Source organism: Petromyzon marinus, chromosome 3, assembly GCF_048934315.1.
Source record: "Petromyzon marinus isolate PM22_M1 ecotype Great Lakes invasive population chromosome 3, UKy_Petmar_22M1.pri1.0, whole genome shotgun sequence".
NCBI classification, from domain to species: Eukaryota; Metazoa; Chordata; class Hyperoartia; order Petromyzontiformes; family Petromyzontidae; genus Petromyzon; species Petromyzon marinus.
Genome location: NC_133669.1, coordinates 5,895,165 through 5,919,077, shown reverse-complemented (window position 1 = coordinate 5,919,077; position 23,913 = coordinate 5,895,165). Strand labels below are relative to the sequence as shown.

Below are 23,913 nucleotides of genomic sequence, written 5' to 3'. Positions count from 1 at the left end.
TTTTATTAAGACCGCATTTTTTGGTTTGTTTACAAGGCCAAAACAGGCTCGCTGTTTGCAAACAAACTAAAACCTAGGGCCCCCCCCCCCCCCATGCTGCTTTGACCGTGGGCACATCCTTTTGCCACCTCATCCTTCAAAGTCGAGGCAAATTTATCTGCCGTCACCCCACACTCCAGATACCTCCCCGACGCAAAGCCACGCTCGCGTAATAATGGCGGGGATGGATGACGGGAAGGGTGGAGGGGTGTTGTTGTGGGTAGGGGCTGAGCCTAGTTGAAGGGTCAAGAAGTTACGGAAGAGTGCATGAAGGGATCTTTGGATGCTGAATTAAAGAAACAAAACTGATTTTTTTTTCAAATCTATTTTTAGGTTTTCCAGAACAGTGTTTCCCAGCAGCATTTGTTTTAGCAAATGTTGAAGCAAAATTTAAGCAAATTCTTCAACAGATTTCTGGATTGGTTTCTCATTTACAAGTTTCAAAGTGATTATTATACACGTAATAATCGCTTTAACCCGTGAGGTGCCACTCAGTATACGCCTGCTCTCGAAGAGAGAGGGAACGGGGCGCGAGTGAGGAACGTACGTGTATGTGTGTTGAACTTCTTTCGCACCGCACGCAGCCGACTGCTAATCGGAGGTGTGAGACCACAGATGAACCGGAACGCAGCCGCAGTGGAGTACGCAACATCATAATTCAGTCAAAAGATAACGTTGATTGTTTCCGAAAGCTCACGATTAAGTGGTCATCACGGCCGACGATGCCACCATTGTTCTCCATCACTTCCTTGCACCAGATCCCTCAGCTGTTGCAGAATTGACAAATGACTTCCAATGTCAGCTCTTTCATTATCGCACCATCTGGCTTTACGTCCTCCGACCCCCCCCCCCGCCACCCCAATGTTACAAAGTTGCACCTATACATTGGGTGAGAGAACTAGGAACGTCATTAGTGTGGAAGGCGTCTGGCATGCGTTCAACTTGTCCAGGAAGCAACACATTAATTCATTATTAAAGGCAATGCTATCATTTGATGTTGGCTAAGTTAAAAGAGCAGAGGCAAGAACTCAGAGCGAAAGTGGCTGAGGATTTGGAGCAATTATTGATCGAAGTTAGAGGAGGAAATTATAATTGACGGTGACCAGAGTTTTTGTTATGAGTAGTTGATGTATCCTCCATTTAACCAGAAGGTGAAATTAACCCATTGAGACGCATGACACGGAGAGCATTCATAATCATAATTTCATTTTATATGGCGTCATTCATGCAATTGCATTCCGCAACGATGCACATCAATTAACCAGTCCCTTACACAGACGATATAAAAACAAAACCCCACTACTTAGAAAATCAAAAACTAAAAGTTGAATACATAAATAACCAGAAAAACCATGCACGTAACAAGAAAATTATCGTCAAAGGGAAAATAAATTAAAATAAATCCGTTCGGTCCCCATGCCCCAGACCACAATCCCAACATTTCGCCATTGACTCATTGTCAAGGGGGACCGGGGTTCATCGAGAACATCGTGACAATCAGTCGAGGATTGCAGCACGAATATTTCAGCGCAGGAGGAGGAGGAATTTCTCGAGGTACGACCGAGTCCATCAGTTTTTTTTAAAAAAGAAGCCACACAAGTCCACCGAATAAATGTAGTAATCAGACAACGGTGGGGAAAAACAACTATTTACCAAAGAGCTGTCGAAGAAATAATGCAAGAACTTCATTAGCCAAGTATACATTTTGTTTTAAAGACTTTACATGATGAAGCTAAATATAGGAATATGTTTTTTTTTACTTTAAGACGCTCCCGTTTCCTACAGTGTCATGGCCTGGTGTTTATTTGTGTGACTGTGCGTGTGTGTGTGTCCACCCAGCCACCGTTCTGTGCTTTACCATGACCCTCGGGTCAGCCGGCACCTGTTCATGACCGCATCATGAGAAAGCTCGCGAACACACACACACATACACGCGCGCGCGGGGGACTTGTACGCACACGAATGTGACCGGGCGTGATTCTGGCCACACCTCGTCAACCCCACTTACGTTAACTGCTTGGGGCAGGCACCGTGTGCCCACCCCTGCCACCTGACTTCCTCTCGCCCACTGCCCATCAGCCCTGCTGCATTCTCTTTCACCTCGGAGCGAGCTGCACTTTTAGCCACAGCTAACGCGACCATGAGAAATTTACTTCAGTTGACAAGCTGATGGATCGTTATGTGCCCTACGTTTTTATGAAGACTTGGGCTCATGGCCAGGTTCTGAAAGCACGTGGTGCTGTTGTTGGTGAGGATGATGTCCATGTTTGGGAATGGAACCCGGGTTACTCGGAATTGTAACACAGTGGACACACATACAATTACAAAGATAAAGATCCCCAAATGTAACCTCTAACAGAGGGCAAGTACTATTCGAGAGTACCTATGAAGGCCGGAATAACACAAGGGGGGTGGGTGTGGCCAGCACCACGCCCGGTCACATTCGTTTAAGGCTGAGTCGACCTAGGGGGAGCCCCCGGACTGGTTCAGATAATTGCCAACGGTCTCGGCCATGGCAGGCAATCAAACTCGGCTTTCTGGGTTCGCAGTGCAGCAGCAGGCTAACCACGGTGCCAACCAATCAAAGCCCGCGGTATTGTACCTGATACTCACTTTAGTCCACATGTATAAAATACCTTCACACACATGTGTGCAAGAATGCACGGTGCATATATAATTATATATATAAAATTTTATATATATAATTATATATATATACACACAGCTGTAGCCATCGCAGCCACAAAATCCTTTACGTACGTGGGCTGGCAACGGTGAATGTAGCTGTTACACCTCAGAATGTTCCTACGCAATTGCTGTAAGCTGTTTCAGACTTGGGTGGTGGTGGTGGGGTGGGCGGGGGGCTGTAGGTTATTAGGGGAGGGGAAGGGTAGCAGGGGAGGAGGATTTAGGGGCCCCGGGTGGTGGGGTTACCGATGGGGTGGATGGAAAGGGGGAGGCTGACGTGGTCGCGGTAGCGGCGGTGGTGGTGGGTAGCGGTACATGCCACATGCGCACAAAGGAAAGGCTTTGTTCGCCCCCCGTGCAACTCCAGATGTGAGCGGCGAGGGCGTCGCTCCGCCCTCACCTCTCTCTGTTTTTCTTTTCTCCCTCGCATGCTCAATACCTACTCCCCCCCCCCAAAAAAAAAATGTTGTGCAACCCTAGCCCACGACGAGCACAGTCAAGCCAAGCTTTTGCAAGCACGGTGCCAGGGGCTGTGCGCCACTGATTCGTCTACGCGAGGGAGCGACCGGGCGCTCCGGTGGCGGGATGTTAACTACCTCGCCCGGTATACAGGAGGTCTTTGGTTCGACCCTGACGCCTGCTGTATATTTGGAGTTTGCGTGTCTCGCTCTCCTCGTGGTCGCGTGGATTTTTCTCCGGGCGCAGGGAGTCGACAGCTTGGGTTAAAGAGTCCCAGAATACTGTACAGGGAGTGAAGTGATAAGAATGGGACTGGTCTAGAGTAGAGCTAGGCCGGGAAGTAAAACATCGAGGAATGCCCCCACAATTCCTGGGCTGCTGTGGTGTCACAATTGGAATCACAGGCATGTCGAACATTGGGAGTTGTGGTAGCAATAATGAGAGGGGTGTGGCGACCCATTCCCCGCTAATCACTGCGATGATGTTCCAGCACACGGCACGTTCAAGCTGGCGCTTTTAGCACAACCGCCTGACTTGAACCGTCCCTATCGGGGCTCCGTCGCTGTGTTCTGCCTCAGTTCCGTTGTTGTCAGAGCCACTCCGCCCCATGGGCATGTAACGTTGAACTTCTTTCGCACGGTACGTAGCCGGCCGTGCTGATTGGAGGTGCAGTGTTGAGTCTATGGGCAGTGCTGAGTCTATGGGTAGTGTTACTCCATGTGTAATATTAGTCCATGGGCAGTATGTGTGTACTTTGAACTTATTTCACGACGTACGCAGCCAGCCGTGCTAATCGGAGGCGCGGAAGAATGGGTCTGCGTGCTCTTGTCGGATGCCTTCTGCGTGCCGAGTATTGTACGCTTGGCTGTTGAGGTCAGCTTTACAAAAGTGTTAATAATTCAGGCGAGAGGCAATTTTAGATTAGCAGGGCAGACGACATGACCCACTTTATGTAAAAGACAAAGGAAAAGGATTGAGATTGGATGAAGCAGTGACGCCAGCTAAAGATTTCTATGCATTTTGACAAAATTTGTTCGGCCCAATCATCGCAAGTTAACTTAAGGAATATCTGATGATGATGATGATACATCAACTACTTTTAAAAAGTGAGTCAAAATTCCGTTTTATGAAATGGGCGCTTGAGGTAGGATTTGTGTTCGTCAATGATGAAATACATATAGCTCGAACAACGCAGCTGGAAAAAAAAGCATTATTTGGCCTTTAAAAAGTATAGGGTCACGTAGAGGTCGCTAGAAACTTCAGGTTTGCAAAGTTGCAAACCTGCTTGGCATAAAGCAAGTGGCAAGAGCGCATTGCAGATATAATGAGGATTCACATCTGTAAATAACAAGAAAACCCATCGCCGCATTAAAATTAGTGCCAGCCAGAAAACAAATATGGTTAAAATGACGACAATGCGCTTCTTTTGAACTGCTGGTTTCGCATGATGCGTAAAGCCCCGATATTCTGTTGCTGCATTTCGCATCGTTGTGTTGTTGAGTACACAATGAGGAAGTGGGTACAGTATTACGACAAATGGGGTATATGTATGAGATTGGAGGAGGGCAGGTTACCTGGACGGTCACATGAGTTGGCACACAAGAAGTCATTGACAATGGGGAAATGGTGAGGGCAGATGATGGAATATTGCCAAAGCAGAGCTGTAAGATCAGCTGCTAACTGTGCAAGGGTAAGGCTGCGGATTTACATTAATATACGGCGCTTAAATGTCTCCGCGACTCATAAAGCCCTGCATTAAATAGCCTCTAAACCTTTCCATTTCCCTTCTGCAGTCTAGCCAGGGATGCCCCGTAGATTTGTGTGTATCAGACGTGGGCTTTCCGACTGTGCAACATCCATCGGAAATGGATGTCTTCACTGCGCAACAGAAATCGGACGTGATGTGCCTGTTTGACAGCAGGTGCAGGATTCGGCAGCAGGAAGGAAGAGAGGGCGAGTTGTGGTGGCATTAGCAGGCACGTAACGGATGTTTGGGTGGCCAGCAATTACAGAAGCACAGGCAAGCTTCCACCATTGTGAATCTTCCAAGCTCCTCTATAATTTACCGAGGGGGGTTTGGATGGAATGCTTTCAACTCCTCGGTCCTTTCAGTCTATATTGCTAAGTTACATGTGTGCTATGAAGAAGGGAAATTGCCCGAAACGGCAGCCATTAGATGTATTTTTTTCTTTTTAAGTCCACGGCGTCGTTGACGAATGCGTCGAGTATTTTGTTAATTGTGCTTTGTGCACCGCAGCCAATGCAGCGTGACCACATTTTAAGTTGTTATGGATTATTTTTTCAAATATCTGTTTTCTTTACGCGCATTAGTGAGAACGCGAGAATTTCCGGCAACGTTCCGTTAGACCGTTATTAGCTGCCGTTGGGTGAGTAATTTAGCGGGAGTGTAAATGTGCCTCGGATTCATCGATATTCATTGCCAGGGCTCCTGATACTTGTTGCGAAACGTGTTTGTGCAAATAAATATTTTTCACTGAATGCTATTTAAATGCAACCGATGGGCCCAGGTTACATTTTTTTGGCTCGCGGAGAGAGAACAAACGGTACAAATGAGACAACGGGAAAAGCGAGTTGATAAACACAACACATGAAAGAATCGAACCCTGCATCAAAGCACAACGCTGAGTTGCAACGATACATTGAATTAATAATAATAACAACAATTTATCAGGTGCATTTCACCCATTTACTTTGGCGAGAGCCCAATTAGGCAATAAAACTGGAAAACCTAAAATAAAAAAACTGTATTGTTATTGAACCCACTCGCTTGATGTCATTTGCAAGTGATTCATGCCTGCCCGGCGTTTAAAGTACCAGCACATCATGAGAATGCAGCCAGTAGATTTGGATTTGCGCATTGTGTTTGTGCGACGTGTTTTATTTGTTTCATTCATATTCACTCCCTCTCTCTCTTGGTTAGCGAGAATATTGGAGAGGCAACAAGTTTTAGACAAACACTTTATTTGTTGAGGGCTGCTGTTACCTTCTCGCTCGCAGGCATTGGAGAGGGCCTTGGCAGGCTCCTCGCGCGTGATTGGCTGGGAGGGAGGCCTCCACAATCCCCTCCTTGTGGCGCGCCTATGACGTGGCCTGAAACTCTTCCAAGCCTTCCACAAACTAACAGCTTCAATACACAGATTGGCTCCACATTTTCCGTAACTAAATTAAGCGAAAACATTTGTCTGCAAACCCCCTCGATTTTACATTACAAGTAGCTACGTTTTTTGTGTTACATTTTAATGTTCGCTTTGTGTAATATGTATCACCGGGTCGTCATTTTTACCTTGCGAATGTACTTTCAGGGGTTCTGCATTGTGAACATCGGACGTTGATCGTGATGGTGAATTCTGTTTATATACTTCATATTATTTAATCGAATACAGACACCGTTTTTTTTTAAAGATGTAGGCATCGTATCTGCTCTTGCGATGAGGAAACCCCGTCTGCTTATCACATCTTAATGTTTTACCTCAAGGGCTGACCTCGCGTTTGAACTCAGAAGAACCTCAGGGGGTTGGGTGGGGGGGATCACTGCCCTGACACGGACACTAAGCCCCATCGTATTGAATCACCCAGCTCCCCACAGCTTCAGCCTAAATCCCTCGCTGGTGCTGGCTCAGTGTTCCTGCGTGGCTATCGGTCCCCACTTGCGCCCCTGGCTTTCATATCAGGACCTCGGCAGTTGCTCGGCTTAGGGGGTTCTGGCTTGGGAATGGGCCCCCTGAGAGAGCACGATGAGCCTTGGGGCTCAAACCAGGGAGCTCAATCAAGGCCCATTGTACTGATGCGTGCATTATCCCATTTATCCACACAACCACCCCATTACTGAGTTAATTATAAACTGGAGGACATGTGCAGCGCACAACTTGTGCATGCGCGCGCACACAGACACGCTTGTGTTTTTAATTAAGAATAACAATGATTTACAGCACTTTGTTAATGCACTGCTGAACGAAGGCCTTTCCTTTATCTTGTCAGTTATATGGATTTGCTTGAGCATACTTTACCAGCCTGGTCAGTGTGCATTGGCATATAGGACCAGTTCGGATAATAATCACCAGACAGTGATGTTAGCCCAGTCATTGTTAACAACCCCTAAGAAAGCAATAATACCAGTGTAATACACATCGCGCTAAAGTCATAACAAAGACAAAGAGAGCCCTCGAATCGCCTTTAACAGACTGTTGGGGCAAGTGCTGTTAGCGAGCACCTATGAATGTCGGCACGGCACACGAGGAGGTGGGTGGTCGACACCACCCCCGGCCGCCTTTGTCTCCCCAGTGGCGATGTTTACACACCACACCAGGTACTAATTTGAGGCTGAGTTGACCTTGGGGAGTCCCAGGATCAATTCAGATAATCGTCACTGGTGTTGGCCCTGAGCGGGAATCGAACTCAGGTGGCCGGGTTCGTTGTGCAGTGCGCTACCCGCTACACCACTTACCGCTCCGAACTCTAAAGTAACGTGACTACAGATACATACGTTGGGTGTTTTTAAAATCTTCTTCACTTTTTGGGGATTTATCCCAGGTTTCACTTGGGGAAAAAAACGTGCAGCCATAATGCATTCCACATTGTGACATTACAGTGAGGCCACTCTCGTGTTCTGGGGGGCTGGGGAGGTGAGGATGGTTTGCGGTGATGGTGGTGGTGGTGGCGGCGGTGGGGAGCGAGCTGTAGCTGGGGGGCAGACGGGAGGAGGAGGAGGGGTAGGGAGGCTGTGGTCGTGTCGGAATGGTGTGTGTAGTACTGGCCACAGCTAATTGGTTTCGAACGGTGGGATGTAGCGTTGGCAGAGTTTTGAGAAGGGGGGGGGGGTGGCACGGGGGGCAATGTGCCCCCAAACTGGACACCATAATTCATTTATTTTCAGTCGTTTACAATGAAGGTAATATATCATTATATAATAAATTATATGCACCGGCGATTCCTAATGTGAGGGACAAAGCGATCCCCTGCACACTCCCCCCCCCACCCAAATATAGAAGTCAAACTTCCGCCTATGGATGTACGTACGTTGAACTTCTTTCGCACCGTACCTAGCTGATCGGAGGTGCGTGCGTGCGCGTCGCACGCGGCGGCGGAGTCTTTGGTGTACCGCTCACCCTTCCAGCCTGATGCACACCGTCGCTGGTGACCGCTTTTGTGGGTGAACTTTCCGAGGTAGACTCGACCCAAAATAAACAATCCTGTACGGTTTGTGGCGTTGTCAGCACGGTGGGGGGGGAGGGGGGGGGGGAGGTGAATAAAATAATATTCAGTGCGTTTGGTATCTGCAACATTCTTACAGCGCGCATGTATGTCATGGAATTGTGATGTTTGCGCTGCGTAAGCTTGAGAACATTTCCCCTCTTGAATCGACGACGGAAAAAATGCCAGTCAGTGACATAGCGCTGACAGTGAGACGTCAGGCGAATGTCGTACGTGTTGATGGTCTCACCACCATTGGCTCTGGTGTGAAGCCAGACATGATAGACGCCGGGCATGACAATTGCTCGTGCGCGGCACCTACCCCCAATAGTCTACAAAGCCAAACAGTGCTTTGTGTGTGTGTGTGTTTTAAAAAAAATACATTTTAAGTACACATCCACCAATAGACCCCTGCTCCCGAGTCATTACAAAGCGTGCTCCTCCTACTCCGGCAGCAGACGAGACGACGAGCTGAACACCGTGGGGCCTGCAGCGGCCCCGACACCACGCCGTCACGCCGTCACGCCGTCACGCTGTCACGCCGCTTTCCTTTACTCGCACGGGGTGGGGTCAGGGGTCGAGCTAGACACTGGAGCTGTGTGAGGCCCTCTACGAGCAACCCCGCAGTCACAGCCACCCCCCTTCTCCCACCCCCCTTCTCCCACCCCCCTTCTCCCACCGCCCCCCCTCTTCTCCCACCCCCCTTCTCCCCCCCCTTCTCCCACCCCCTTCTCCCCCCCCCCTTCTCCCCCCCCTTCTCCCACCCCCTTTCTCCCACCCCCCCTTCTCCCACCCCCTTCTCCCACCGCCCCTCTCCGAAACCCTCCGAGGGCTACGACACGAGCTCTTGGCGGGAAGGTACAAACCGCGTTGATAACCCCGGCGAGAGTAGTGGAGGTTGATCGGCATTGTGGGATATATCGCGTTTCTTTACAGAGAGAGAAGGGGGGTGGGGGGTGAGGTTGTATTTCTCAAACTTAAGGGGGTGAAATTTTTTTTCCAAAATAATACGTGCTTGCCCTTGACGTTTAAATGTATTTCAAAGTGGTATATCAACAGCAGCTTTCATTTGGTAATAATTTTGCTCTGACAATGAGGATTAAGTGCAAGTGAGGTTTTTTTTTTGGGCGGGGGTGGGGGGTATGGAGCGAGGTGTGTGTGTGTGTGTGACTAACAGGCATACTTCACTGTATTTATTGTAGGTGCGTGCTTCACGTGTGTGCACACAAAGACAAAGATCTCCCAGTATAGCCTTAACAGTCTGCAGGACCAAGTGCTGTTAGCGAGCAGCACCTATGAAGGCTGGCACGGCACACGAAGTGGTGGGTGGCCAGGAACCCCGCCCGGCTGCCTTTGTCTCCCTAGTGGCGATGTTTTTACACACCGCACCAGGTACTCAACTTGAGGCTGAGTCGAACTGGGGGAGACCCGGGACCGGTTCAGACAATCGTCACCGGTGTTGGCCATGAGGGGGAATCGAACCCGGGTCGTTGGGTTTCGTAGCGCAGCGCGCTAACCGCTACGCCACCACTCCCCACTATGTGTGCACGCACACACATGCTGCACACAGCAAGACACAAAGATTCACTGTGTAGCCTACACAAGACTGTCGCAGGAACACGCATGTGCATGACTACACGTACAACACGCTTGGTAGCACGTGCACTCAGAAGTACACACAAGAGCAAATGAACAAGATTGTGTACACACAACAACAGCAACAACAACAATAGCCGCCGCTCCCCAAGCGACGATGACATCACTGGAAGCCCCTGTGCCCTTTGAGGCCACATGGAACGTCGAACAATTACGCACACACACGTGCAACACATGCAAACGTCCGTGCACACGTATCCACTTACGAGCATAACCCAAGCAGGGACACATAGGTGTTCTGAGCATGCATGCACAAACACGCGCGAGCACACGGACATAAATCGGACTGCACAAGCATTGAAGAACGCTTGTGCAGGAAATAAGCACTGCGGTGTTTGTGAACGTCATGTGGCCCGGGCGTCATAGCCAGGGTATGGCCATTTGCCATTATAATTGTTTGCCATGTGGCTCATGTGATAAGGTTGGCAACGTGCGTGCGTGCGTTATAATTTGCGGTGGAGCGGCAGTCATCGCGCTGCGCTGCGAATTCGGGCCACCCGAGTTCGATTCCTGCTCACGACCGACAACGGTGGCAACCGTTTGAACCGGTCCTGGGCCTCCCCTCGGTCGACTCAGCCCTAAATGAGTACCCGGTGCGGTGTGTAAACATCGGCACTGGGGAGACTAAGGTGGCTTGGCGTGGTGCCTTCCACCCACCACCTCGTGTGCCGTGCCGGCCTGCTAAAGGGCACACGGGAGATCTTTGTTTTGTGTATAAACTCGTGTACTTTTCTTTTCAAGTATTTAAAGTTTATCATCTAATATGTCTAGATGGTCATGATCGAGTAACTGATGATGTATATTTAAACGATCTGCGAAAAGAGCTTTGGCTCACACATAGCTGGGTACATGCTTATAACTAATGTATATTGTCTTGACTGCTATGTCATGAGCTGTGTGGTGATGCGATAAGCATTACTCTCAGTGGCACAGTGGGTCGGAAAGTGCTGCCCCCTAACGTGTGGAACAGAAGTCACTTGAAGGCATCTCAGAGGTAGCTCTGTGACATCCATTCCGTGGGCTGTTCACGAATGCAAAAAAAAATCTGCTCTGCAGGGCGAGAGACCTCAACGGATACTCCGCCTCGTGAGTTGATGCCGACAGCGCAGGAAAAGGCGCAGCCCTGCAATTGCTCGCTCGTGCCACTGCTGGCGGAAGGGGCTTCCACTAGAGGGAGCTCTAGTGGAAGCCTCTCCAGTGAGGGCATTTTGGCCTACTCCTCCACGCTGGCCACACGCCACGGTAGGAGGTGGCAGCGCCCGCACTCGAGGTCACCGCACGCGGATCCGCGGCGTTCTCGTCTCCGCTGCTCCGTCCATTCCTTTGCCTCTGCCTCTAGCATATTTACTGGGAGACAGCCAGGCATGCAAACGTTTGGTGGTGATGGGGGGAGGTACCTTTTGAAGTTGCACTGAAGAGGTTCTGTTGCTCCGAGTGTGCACCGCGCTCGCAGCTGTGTTTATATTCAGCGCGCAAATAATGCAGTATTTGTGCTGCCTTGGCACCGGGCCACTTGCTCTGCAGTTTTTTTTATAACGCACGCACACACACGTAATAATAATAATAACTGAAGTTAAAAAAAACCTGCACTGCACATGCTCACCATAAGGACAGCCAAAACGAGGCCCTTTTCCGCGTTACCTGACTATTGGAGGCAATCGAGCATGAAAAATTCACTTTTGGGCAGCTCGTGGCCAAACGTCTTCGCTTTCAGTCAATTGAGAATTTGGTCAATCGGCTCAATTCTCCATAAATAAATAAATAACAATAAAAGCCGCATCGCCTGGAATCGAACCATGAACTTGACATTCACCTACCGTAGACCTGGGTGGTGCACACAGTTCCAATACCTGATTGCGATTTACATTCCCCACATGGCGATGCGATACCTGTAATTTACAGGAAAATACATATATACGATACCCCGCTGATTTCTAATGACCCACTTACTTTACTCCCAGCAGGTGATTAATGTTGTAATAGCGATGGGTCCATATCTTGCAGAGGAAGGTGCTTAAATAATAATTGAGTGCGGTTGAGATTGGTGGGAGACATGCAGAGACGCTCGAAGTCGCTTAATTTATTTTATTTCATCAGGATGTCTACAAATGGACCGCACTGCATTATCCGAGGAATATCCTCCCGAATCACGTGTCGCGACAGAAATAGCTAATTGTCACCATCTCCCGCATCTCCCCGTTGAAATGCATAATCTGCAGCCAGTGTCTATCCACGGCTGGATTAAGGCCTTCCCCATACTATCGCCATCACTACATCACTCCACGTCCCTCCACCGCACCACCGATAAGCACGGCTACGTACGGCGCGAAAGAAGTTCAACATGCGTACATACACGCTCGCCACGGTACCGCAATGCCACAATCCATCTCCTGAACACGAACTGGTCTCGTTGCTCCGTCTCCGAGGTGCTCGGCCGTGTGCCCTGCTTAGGATGGCCATTCCTTCTGCCGAGCCTCGTCCAACGGCCGTCTTCGATCCTGGCGAGGTGTCCTGCCCCGAAGCCCGCTTGTCTTTCCTTCACAGTCGATATGATACCGTCGCTCGTCCTGCCGTCGCCGTCATTCCAAGCACGTGTCTACCCACCCACTGAGTGATTACCGTTCGTGCGACATTGCGCGCTCGTGATGACCTAGGTTACAAGGGTTTACGGAGGTTTTGTCGCATTTTCATTGTCGTCGTTCAACATTATTTAAGTTAGGCGGACTTATTGAAATATCAGCACCGTCTACTGTCCGTGGCGAAATAATGATCTCATTGTCTCCTTTTGCCAGTACCAAAATATTTTCTTGCCGGTGAAAACAATGCGTTGAAGCAATACTGTATAGCTATGTATTAGAGCGATGGAAATATATCCTGTAAATAATTGATTGAGTAGTGTAAAGGAGTGGTTTGTTTCATTGTGTCCCGATTACAATGATGACTTCATCAGCCATGCATTGCCCTTAGCGTTCATCATTACCATCACCACTTTCCCTCTGTAACACCGCCTTCTAAAAAATTTAATCTAAAATGGGCTAAGGTGTGGGCAGCAGCTCTATATGAGATCATGAAGAGGCTAGGATGAGCGACGTATAATTGGCTGCCACGCTTAACATTGCTGGCGTCTTCAAGACACAGATCTTGTGAACATTTTTTCCATTGCGTTCATCTGCCAATACACAACTCTTCCTTCAGACTGCTGCTGCTAATTTCAATGTTTGATATGACATGCATATATATTTTTTCATTACAACGCAGACTTTCTTCGTAGACTGGGCTTGCCGTCGCGTTCATTTTCAATGCTGCCTCAGCCTGCTGGATGGTCTAAGCTGTGTATTTTACGATGGCTGGGGCTGCTAACAATAATAATCATAATTCAAGGCATTTGGTATTCACGCTGTTCTTATAGCGCAATGTTATTCTAGAGGCGCTGTGTTTTCGCACACGGGCATAGCCTGCCAGCAGGTGGGCGACATTTGCTCTGTGGCTTTTTACCCAATTAATTTGAAGTAAAATTTTTTTTTTACGTGCCAAACGTTGGTCACATGACGTTGACTCACACGGCCTAGCCCATTGCGAATAGCACCACGTCCACACTCATAACCCCCTCCCCCCGCCCCCTGAATATTAACCGCGGGCGGATGCCGGCCTGGAACGGCGAACCTCGGCGCAACGAGCGGCGCCCCAACGCGACGTCAACAACGGGGTGGCCACATTTCCCCTTCGTCCATGCGGTGCTTTCGTCGGCAGCTAATTAATTATGAAAAGTCGATATCAGGTTTAGCGCCTAAGGCATCTGCTTACGGCGGCGCTCCTCGAATTCCCAGCGCTTGAAGTTTTTTTTGCCCCGGCGGGTTTTTGTGGCCCAAACTCGCGTGCCCAGCCTGCGTCCCACGTCCAGCTTTTTCACAGCGCGCCAACACGACGCAATAACCGAATCGCCAAACCTCCCTCCCCCCACCCCCTGCCCAGCAACCACCCACGAAACCACTTTTCCTCGGGTTATTTGTATTTCTCCGGAGTCATTAGCGAGCAGGTGTCGCTTATTTAGAATTTATTTCCGCACATGATGTTTGCGAATTGGAATGTAGGTAAAGAATGCATGGAAAGCACATTTTGTGGGGTTATATATATTTGAATTTTTTAAAATAATAAGTAAATGCAGGTGCTCGAGCCGGCCCGGGGCGTCTTCTCGCAGCGGTGGTCGCAGCCGGCATGAGACGCCTGCAAGGCAAGCAGTCAGTGTCTGTAGGATGCAGTGCAGCAAGTAGGTAGCTGGCGCTATGATTTTGCGGCGGAGTTTTGGAGTGTGCTATATTCGTCGAAATGCAATTGGCCCAGGAAAAAAAAAAGCGTTAACTTTTGAGAATGAGTGAGGCTTCTGTGCATAAAGATGCAAAATAATAAGATACATTTTATCCATTTGACAATCCACTGCTGGATGAATGCCTCCCCATGCCATGTCACTTATGGCAGGGTTGTGTGACCATACTTTACCGCACTGGCCATTGAGCATTGAAAGTGGGACCCACATGACCCAGTTATATATCACTCGCTGCTTATGTTATCCGTGGTCGGGAATTGAATTCAGGTCACCCAGGTTCGTTGGGTAAAAAATGAGTCCCAGTGCCACTGCTCAACTCTGCAATGGTATACGTGTACATGTCAACCAAATTTAAAAGTCATTGCCTCTCTGAGTACCTCGGCAGTGTTTGCGTGTGACCAGATTTGGACGACCTTCTTCACACCGGGTACACGTTTTGGGGGACCGTCAAAGTTTCCGGAGCGTTTTTTTTTCTATTCCCCCCTCTCTGCGCGCTCCGTTTCTGTCTCTTTCCACCCCAAAAATATAGGCTCCTAAAAACCCTCCGGAAAAAAAGTCACAACGCTCAAAGAGTTTTTCTCGAGGGTGATTTTTTTAAAAGAAAAATACCAAAACTTGCTAGGCGCTGCAGGCATATGTGATTTGTGCTGCCCTATGGGTGGCGTGGGGGGCATCTGTGTGAGGGACAGGCTTGGGCCAGGGTTGGGGCACGATTTGTCAGGAGGAGGCGACGGCCTTTCTTGTCGTCGTGGTGGTGGTGGTGGTGGCGGCACCCGGGAGACCAGCATGCTGGGAAATGTTTAGCTCGGGGCATGGGGGCTCCACGAGGGGCCGAGAGGAGGTGGCAGTGGTTCTTGTTATAGATTTATTTACATAAAGAGGTCCTGGCCCACGGAGAATTTGAAGCATTTTATACGTGCATATAGCAAAGACAAAGATCTCCCTTGTTTGGGCCTTCAACAGTTTGGGCTCGTCTGTTGGCGAGCACGTATTGAGGCCGACATTGGACGCGAAGGGAGCGGGGTGGCTATCTTTTGTCTCCCCCAGCCCCCAGTGCCGATGTTTAGACACCGTACCGCACCAGGTACTCATTTAAGGCTGAGTCAAGCTAGCGGAGGCCGAGGACCGGTTTAGATATTCGTCGCTCGTGTTGGCCGTAAGTGGGAGTTGAGTTCAGGTCGCCGGGTTTTTTTTTGGAGACGAAGAAGTTCGGAATATGATAGATAGCGACACCGAAGAGGTTGGAGTAACGGCCGCAGAAGAAGACTGACACGGTTCGTTTAAAACTGCGCAAACTTTTCCATTGTGCCTTTTAATGCAATTTTATTTCACCAGAATATTCATGAAATCCCAGAGAATATAAATAAGCAAAGCCACTTCACAATATATATTATCTTGGCAATGTATTATTCCGTAAAACAAGCGGATTACTTTTTAGCGCTCCAAGTACAGGATTGTGAGAAGAGTATGAAAATGACGGATGTCTCTCATTATTCATCGCGGAGCGACGGGTTCTCCACGGTTGTTGCTTAAAATTAATTATTTGCGCAAGGACAATACTAAGAATGAACGCGCACACACACACAATCACAGCCGGATAGTGACGCATGCCGCTGATTTAAACTAAACTATTTATATTTTACCAAGTAAGGCCCACTGAGCTATGTGGATCTTTTTGAGAAGTGACCTGGCCACAATTGATAGCTCCACGAAGTGGCTTATCAGGTGGAGATTTATAGCAGCCAACTACTCTATAAATCATTTGTATCCAAGCGCAACCCTCAGCAATTGTGGATGAGAAAGTGGATGATGAAAACAATGAATTTTGACATACGGTGAGCGGTCTCTACAACAGTGGTTACATGCCTGGGGGTTTAACGTAGTGGCTTATCACGTGGGAATTTATAGCAGCCAAACACTCGAAACGCTTTCTAAATGTGAAGAGAAAAACTCGGAGGACCCGGAGAAAATAAATCAACGCGACCACGGGGAGAACACGCAAACTACACATCTACAGCAGGCGTCAGGGTCGGGATCGAACCCACGACCTCCCGTATACCAACCAGGAGAGGGAGTTAACATCCTCGCCGGCGCCCCACTCGGATGTCTGTGCCAACACGCTCACGGCCACAGCCGCAAACGCACGCGGCGCACCTCCGTGCACTTATCCCGACGCAGCGAGCGAACGGTCTGCATTTCGTCCCAGGCTTCGCTGTCGACCTGCATTAACCGGCCCCAGGGTCATACCCCGTTTGATTGACATTCACACCCCACCCGCCGCCCCCCACACTCTACAAAATGTTTCCAAACGGAGCGACCTCGGAAATCTTGGCTGACTTGGCAGGGGTTTATATACAGTCCGCAGACAGCCGTACACGCGTGAACGCGCGCACACACGCGCGCAAAAAGAGACAAAGATCCTTTTCTAGCCAGGTTATAATTGGTAACTGTATTCATACACACGTGTGTGCATAGGTATGGAAACATATATCCTGGCAATTTAACAGGATAAACGGTTAGAACGAATGCTTTTATTGAGCCCATACAATGCATACCGCACCTACGTATGACTTTGTACACTTGTTGCCACTCCATCATTCAAATCAACCCTTCGAGTGACCTGTTAACAGTCAACATAATGCCTATAACTCTCACAAGTTCTCTAACCCGTGTGTTGTATTTTTCATTATGCGGCGCTGCTGATAATCAACTTGCGACGTTTTTTAAAACGAAATATATATCCGTACGTGTAGTCCCACTGTCAATTAATTCCCAATGTTTTTAATAGAATTCGAATTGAAGTACCTACACAAAGGCAAAGGTCCCCCATATAGCCTTAACATACTGTTGGGGCAAGTGCTGTTAGCGAGCACCTATGAAGGCTGGGACGGCACACGAGGGGGTGGGTGGATCAACACCACGCCCGACCGCCTTTGTCTCCCCAGTGGCGATGTTTTTACACAACGCACCAGGTACTCATTTGAGGCTGAGTCGACCTAGGGGAAGCCCAGGACCGATTCAGATAATGGTCACTGGTGTTGGCAGTGAGCGGTAATCGAACTCGGGCCACCGGATTCCTAACGCAGTGCGGGAACCGCGACACTACCGCTCCCCGCACACACACGCACGCACATAAACATGACCACACACCTGCACGTCCAAACACACATGCATCATTATATCCCGGACGGCTCGCGTACCTGCATGAATGCATATTGCACAGCAAACACATGTGCATGTGTACATTCGCCATTCACACACACACACACACGTACCCACAACTCGCACTCCCTGCTCTGATTACTTCCTGCTATTTCCTGCTTTCTCCTGTGTACGCGTGCGTGCGGGCATGTGTGTGGGTGCATTCACACGCGTGCGTGTGTGTGTGTGGGCGGGGAGCGGTAGCGTAGCGGTTAGCGTGCTGCGCAACGAAGCGGGAGACCTGAGATCAATTCCCAGTGACGATTATCTGAATCGGTCCTGGGCCTCCCCTAGGTCAACTCAGCCTCAAATGAGTGCCCCCGGTGCGACGCGTAATCATCGCCAACTAGGGAGACAAAGGCGGCCGGGCGTGGTGTTGGCCACCCCCACCCCATCGTGTGCCGTGCCCGCCCTTCATTCGTGCTCGCACGCAGCGCTTGCGCCAAAAGTCTGTCAAGACTACACCGGGGGGGGTCTTCGTCTTGGGCGAGGTTGCGGCCCGTCCCTTGGCTTCGCGTGGGCACCCGTGGCTGCGCTTGGTGGTGGTGGCGGCAGCAGGAGCTGGCCGACTGGACGCGTAGGGGGGCACGTTACTTGCGTGCGCGGCGCACATCTGCGCTGGCGCTTTGCTGTGACACCACGCGGATTGTTTCGCGTTTCAGGTGCAAGTGTGTGCACGTGTGTCCATGTGTTTCTGTTCATGCATGAAGCACGTGCGCACCCCGTCCAGATGCGCACGTGGATTTTGTGCGCGCGTTTTGTGCATTTTGCACCGTGACATATTTTGTGCGTCGTGGATAATGTTGCATTTATATCCCAGGCAACCCGGAAAGTGGAGAGGTGTGGGACAACTCCACGTGTTTAGGTATTGCTCCTTCTTGCAGGCAGAAGAGAAATGGCCCTTGTGTCCTAAGCATTCGTGTGTTTTTATGTGTACGGTAGTGTGTAGGGTGAACCATTTCTCGATACCCCACTGATATCTGATGACCTCCTCCTTACTGAGACTGGCGAGAGGGGATGGGCAGAGGATTTGAAACACAATATTATTTTCCTTATAATCTTTCCACGTTTGTTCAAGTTGGGTGCCTATAAATGGATCTGCCTGCGTCTAGCATCAATAGGCCACTGCTAACGCAGTCCCTGAGGTTTCATTTGCATTTAAAACTAATTTAATTTGGTATCAGAGCCTGGCCGATTATTCTTAGATTTAAAATGAGCACCTGGTCATAGCCAGCGGCACTGGATTTGAAGCAAATCTGGTTGGGTGTGTGTAGTGAGAGTGTGTGTTTGGTGTGTGTGTGTGGTAGGTGTGTGTTGTTGGGTGTGTGTGTGTGTGGTAGGTGTGTGTTGTTGGGTGTGTGTGTGTGTGGTAAGTGTGTTTGTGTTGGGTGTGTCGGGAGCGGTCGTGCAGTGGTAAACGCGCTGCTCTACGAACTCAGCGATCCAAGTTCGATTCCCGCTCTCGGCCAACGCCGGTGACGATGATTTAAACCAGTCCTGGGCCTCCCCTCGGTCGACTCAGCCTCAAATGAGTACCCCATGCAATGTGTAAACATCGCCACTGGGGAGACAAAGGCGGTCAGGCATGTTGCTGGCCACCCACCCCCTCGTGTGCCGTCCCGGCCTTCATGGGTGCTCGCTAACAGCACTTGCTCCAACAATCTCTGAAGGCTATATGGGCGATCTTTGTCTTTGTTGTGTGTGTGATGGGTGCGTCTGTATGATGGTAGGTGGGTATGTGTGGTGTAGGTGGGTGTCTGGTGTGTGTGGTAGGTGTGCGTGCGGTGTGTGTGTGGTGTGTGTGTGCACCAGTCTCTTGCGTATTGTGTCGGCTTTGATGTCATGAACATTATGACAAATATGCCTAAAAACACAGCACCGGGCGAGCAGCGTTAGGACTAAAACACAAGAGAGCTCGCGGTCCCAGAGGAAGTGAGGCTGAATAATAAAGGAGCAAAATAAAGCTCCGTGTGTAACTTTTAAGATTTCAATCTCTCCGAGTGCTCCGAGCGATCACGTCGCGGCGTCGAACAAAAAAGACTTGACTCGGGCCGATGAGCACGGAGGGACGATCGAGTGGGCCAGTCACATGGGGGCTCGCACACGCATATCTTACAAAGAAGTTCATTTCATCCTGCGGTTTTGTATTCCAGTCGTTAATTTGACGTTCTTAAATGGGCAGTTTTTTCGGCTTTTTTTTTATAAAAAAATATTTTGAAACGTGTTCATTTTTTCTCTCTAGTGTACGGAGCTGACCTGGAGCGACTCCCGTTATTTAATAAAAGCTTACCGATACGTTTTGCCATGTGCCTAGCGCGTGGCGTATATGGTGGAGTGTGTTAGTTTTGCAAACAAAAGCTAAAGCGATTTCTTGCTCCAATGAGCACTGAGGCGGCGCTCATCCCTCTCCATTTACAGCCAGTCGTGAACATTCCACATTCCTACGATGCGGGCGAGTCTTGGGCAGGATAACCTCCATTGATTTCCACACAAAGTGGTTACTTATTTTATCGACCCCGGAGGGGGAATGGGCTAAGTCAAGCCTCAACCAGTAAATTTTGATTTAAAGCTTTCGTGACTGCAGTAATTCATATTCTTAGCTCTTTCGGTAAAGTCACGTTGAAGGGAAACAATAAAATAATAAAATGTATATAAAGCAATAAAAATTCTCACGACGTTTCGACCACCTGATGACGACCGTTTGTGTTATGGTCGAAACGTCGTGAGAATTTTTATTGTTTTATATATATTTTATTATTCTATTGTTTCCCTTCAACGTGACTTTACCGAAAGAGCTAAGAATACCTCAACCAGTACGTGAACTCTGCTACCTTCCGACGGCGAGCCACTTGCTCTCCCGCCGGTATAACGAGACTTCAAAACGAGGGTTTCAACGCCTGCTTGGTCACGCTTTTCCTGCACGTGTCTACAAGGCCATAACCGTGCTCCCCCCCCCCCCACTCACCCACCACCCCACCCTTGTCTCCGTCTAGGTGTGCTGTCACTGCCGCTGCACTTCAGCGCGTTCGAAGAGCGGGCAGCATCGATGGCTGGAGGAGGCGGCACCAGCGGGACGATGTCCGTGGAGCCGTACGGCCCTGCGGAGCTGCGCACGCTGGACCAGTCGTTACTCGCCACCTACGTGGGCAGCGTCGCCGAGCTCGGTGAGGATCGGGAGGATGGGGGGCGGGGGGAGGGGGGGGGCGTCTTCCCCCAAACCAAGCTTCAGCGAGCAGTCGTGCGCCGGGCTCGGGGTTGAGCAACCATCGCCAAGCGAAACGTAAACGACGCCGATTCCATGTTGCCATATCCCATCGGGTGTGTCGCTTTGATGCTATGCGTCGGCGGTGCAATGGTGCGTCGTCGATTATAATCAATTCCTATGCTCCCGATATATTATAACTGTGAATAATTTTTTGGGGGGGGAATATTCGAGTCTGTAGTCACCCAAAGTAGTTCTCGTGACGCATGCTGCTGTCCCTTTGAGGCACTTTTCAATCAAAGATCTAGTTGGCTAAAAGATGGGTGAAGGCTCTTGAATTTTCACCAGATGTAACTTCTGCAGCGTCGTTTCCTCTGGAGCTTTTCAGCGACGTGGCACGAGGCTCCGCGAACGCGGCGTGGTTTTTGGAATGGCATGTCGCCTCGTGACACATTCAAATAAAAATAAATATACAAAATAGATTAAAAATATAACAATAAATTATGATGGAACTCGAATTGATTCGCGACGCCGTGTCATGACGATTCACAGAATTTCGGAGGGGGGTGGACGAATTGTTAGAGGCCTGCTTAAATGGTCGCGGTGGACGCGTAAGCAATTGTGTGCCGGTGTCGCCGATGGATTTAGCCTTGCAATGAGTAAATGCCTTGCGATCTGCTCGAGTGGAGCTTTAGCAGAATGCTCGACTCAAATTTAACGTGTGCATGCTGAACTTCTTTCGCACCATACGTAGCCAACCGCGCTTGTCCAAGCGCGCCAATCGAATATAAACTCAGGCCATGATCCGTCATCCGTGGTCGACAATGTAAAAGTTCCACATTGTAACGAGTCAGCAATTGTTATTCCGTGGTGATTTCTTTCCTCCGTTTTAGGAATGTATACGTTCCGCTGCTAGCTTAGGTGCCGCCTAAAAAGATGCCACGCGAGTAATTACACGATCCTTTCCAAGACCAGAAAGTCATCAAAAGGCCAATGCCATTGATGCCACCGTGACCCCGTCACTGCTTCCTTCCTTCTGCTGATTTCAGCAATTGTTGCAAAGTCGACACCTAACCTCCAAGCACCACTATTAGAGTATCTCACCTCTGGGCGCCACTCGAATGCCCAACTTAGCATCCTGCCCTCCCCCATCCTGCACACGTGTCCCGCTCATAGCCACCTTCTCCTCCTCGCGATTCAATGCAAAACATATACTAATATCTGTATTCAAAGCACTGAATAGCTTCAAACGCCGCTGCTTATGGAATGGCCTTGGCAATTCACACAGCTCTTGCCCTCGAGTGTCTATCAGGCTTCGTGTAGGAGCCATTGTGTGTTGTTTCTGTCTGCATCTAAGCTGAGGTCGTTTGCCAGGACCCAGTGTTCCGCTTGCCGTATGAATAGTAATGACTTTTGTCATGCCCTCCTCTGCCAGTGATTGTGACACTTGCAATGTGTGGGAAGCAATTCGATGTTGCTGCAATGACCAATTGGCAACCAGTGGAAGGAAGGCCTTTGGCAGAACGAGTCACGATCTTGTCGACTTGGCGTGCAGTTTACTTTTGCTGTGAGATGCCGCTTTACATACAATGCTCCGTACAGGATGACGGTAATAGGCAAAGGTGCAGCCCTGTAATTGCTTACTCACACTACCGCTGGACAAAGGGACTCTACTTGTGGATGTGAACCCTTCTGAGAGGTGTTTTGGCCTTCTTTTCCCACACTGCTCTGACGTTTCATAGGCGGTGGGATTACCTACTCTTTACCCCACCACACGTGACCTACCGATGGACTAACTAATTGTGGTGCACCCATTTCCACTGCTGGAAGGGGGGAGATTTATAAAACCTGGCCCCATTGTTTCAACCAGCGCTCCATGAGATCAGATCGGACCTGCGACCCCTGGCTTGCAAGTTTTTGTGCGAACGACCTTTACACCACGACAGCGCCCCAAGGTTTCACGGTTCTCTCGACGCGTCTGGTCGTGCCTCTCTTGGAAACTAAATTTGTCGGCGGCAACAGCTTTGGCCGCTCAGAATCGGTCCACGTGCAGCACCCTGCGCCACACGGCGCACGCGTTGAACGCTAGCGCGATTTCACGCCGCGCTTGCGACCACACAGCGCACGCGCTATCAAACCCCTGAACCCGTTCTGCGCGCCACACGCGTGACGACCCGAGAAACACACGTCGGGAGAGCCGCACGGCAGCAGAAAGCAAAACCCCTACGCGGCGGCACAAAAACAATTCTCGCCGTTCGAAGCCGGTTCTGGAGGGGGGCGGTTGACTCTCTGCCCGTTGGTATCGTTCGACATCCTCGTGAACCCCCCCCCCGCTCCTCCAAGTAACGTGCGCCGCATCGCCTGTCCCCCACCAGGAGACCTGGTCTCTCGCGCCATGCATCATCTGGCGAGGTTTGGCGGCGGCGGCGGCGGCAGCGGCTCGAGTGTCGGTGTCAGCCCTTCGCGGGCAACCCAGGCGAACGCCCCCGCGCAGGCGGCCTGGGGCTGGGACTCGCTGCACGCGCTCTACTACTTCATGCGCTGCCCGCGGATGGAGTGCATCGAGGATCCCAACCTGGAGCCGCCCAAGCTGAGCCTCACCTATGAGAGGTGAGCGCAGAGAGGAAGACGGGGGTGGGTGCGGGGTGAGGGAGGAGTTGGGGTGGGGGGGGGGTGGGTGCAGCGTGCTTGTGAGAGTGTGCGCGCGTAATGTGTGTACGTGCGTGCGTGTTGTGTGCGTTAGGGGGCAGCGGTAGTGCAACGTTTCGCGCGCTGCGCTACGAACCTGGCAAGCCGAGTTCGAGTCGCCCTCGTGGCCAACACCCGGTGGCAATTATCTGAATCGGTCCTGGGCCCCCCTAGATCGACTCCGCCGCAAATGAGTACCTGATGCGATGTGTAAACATCGCCACTGGGGAGGCCGAAGCTGGCCGGGCGCGGTGCTGGCCACCCACTCACTCCCTCGTGTGCCGTTCTTGCCTTCATAGGCGCTAGCCAACAGCACTTGCCCCAACAGTATGTTAAGGCTATTTGGGGCACCTTTGTCTTTATCTTGTGTGTGAGAGGTGGCGCAGCGGTTAGCGTGCTGCATCAAGAACCCGGCGAGCAGAGTTCTATTCCTGCTTACGGCCAA

General features: G+C 50.2%; 1 protein-coding gene across 1 annotated transcript in view; it reads left to right on the top strand.

Annotated features, from left to right (window-relative positions):
• Window positions 1–23,913, top strand: part of ABTB2 (ankyrin repeat and BTB domain containing 2) — a 104,077-nt gene that overhangs the window by 54,821 nt on the left and 25,343 nt on the right. The window contains exons 5-6 of the mRNA XM_076073101.1: window positions 20,572–20,742; window positions 23,156–23,390. Coding sequence (XP_075929216.1) covers window positions 20,572–20,742; window positions 23,156–23,390 — 406 coding nt within the window. The remainder of the gene's footprint in view (window positions 1–20,571; window positions 20,743–23,155; window positions 23,391–23,913) is intronic.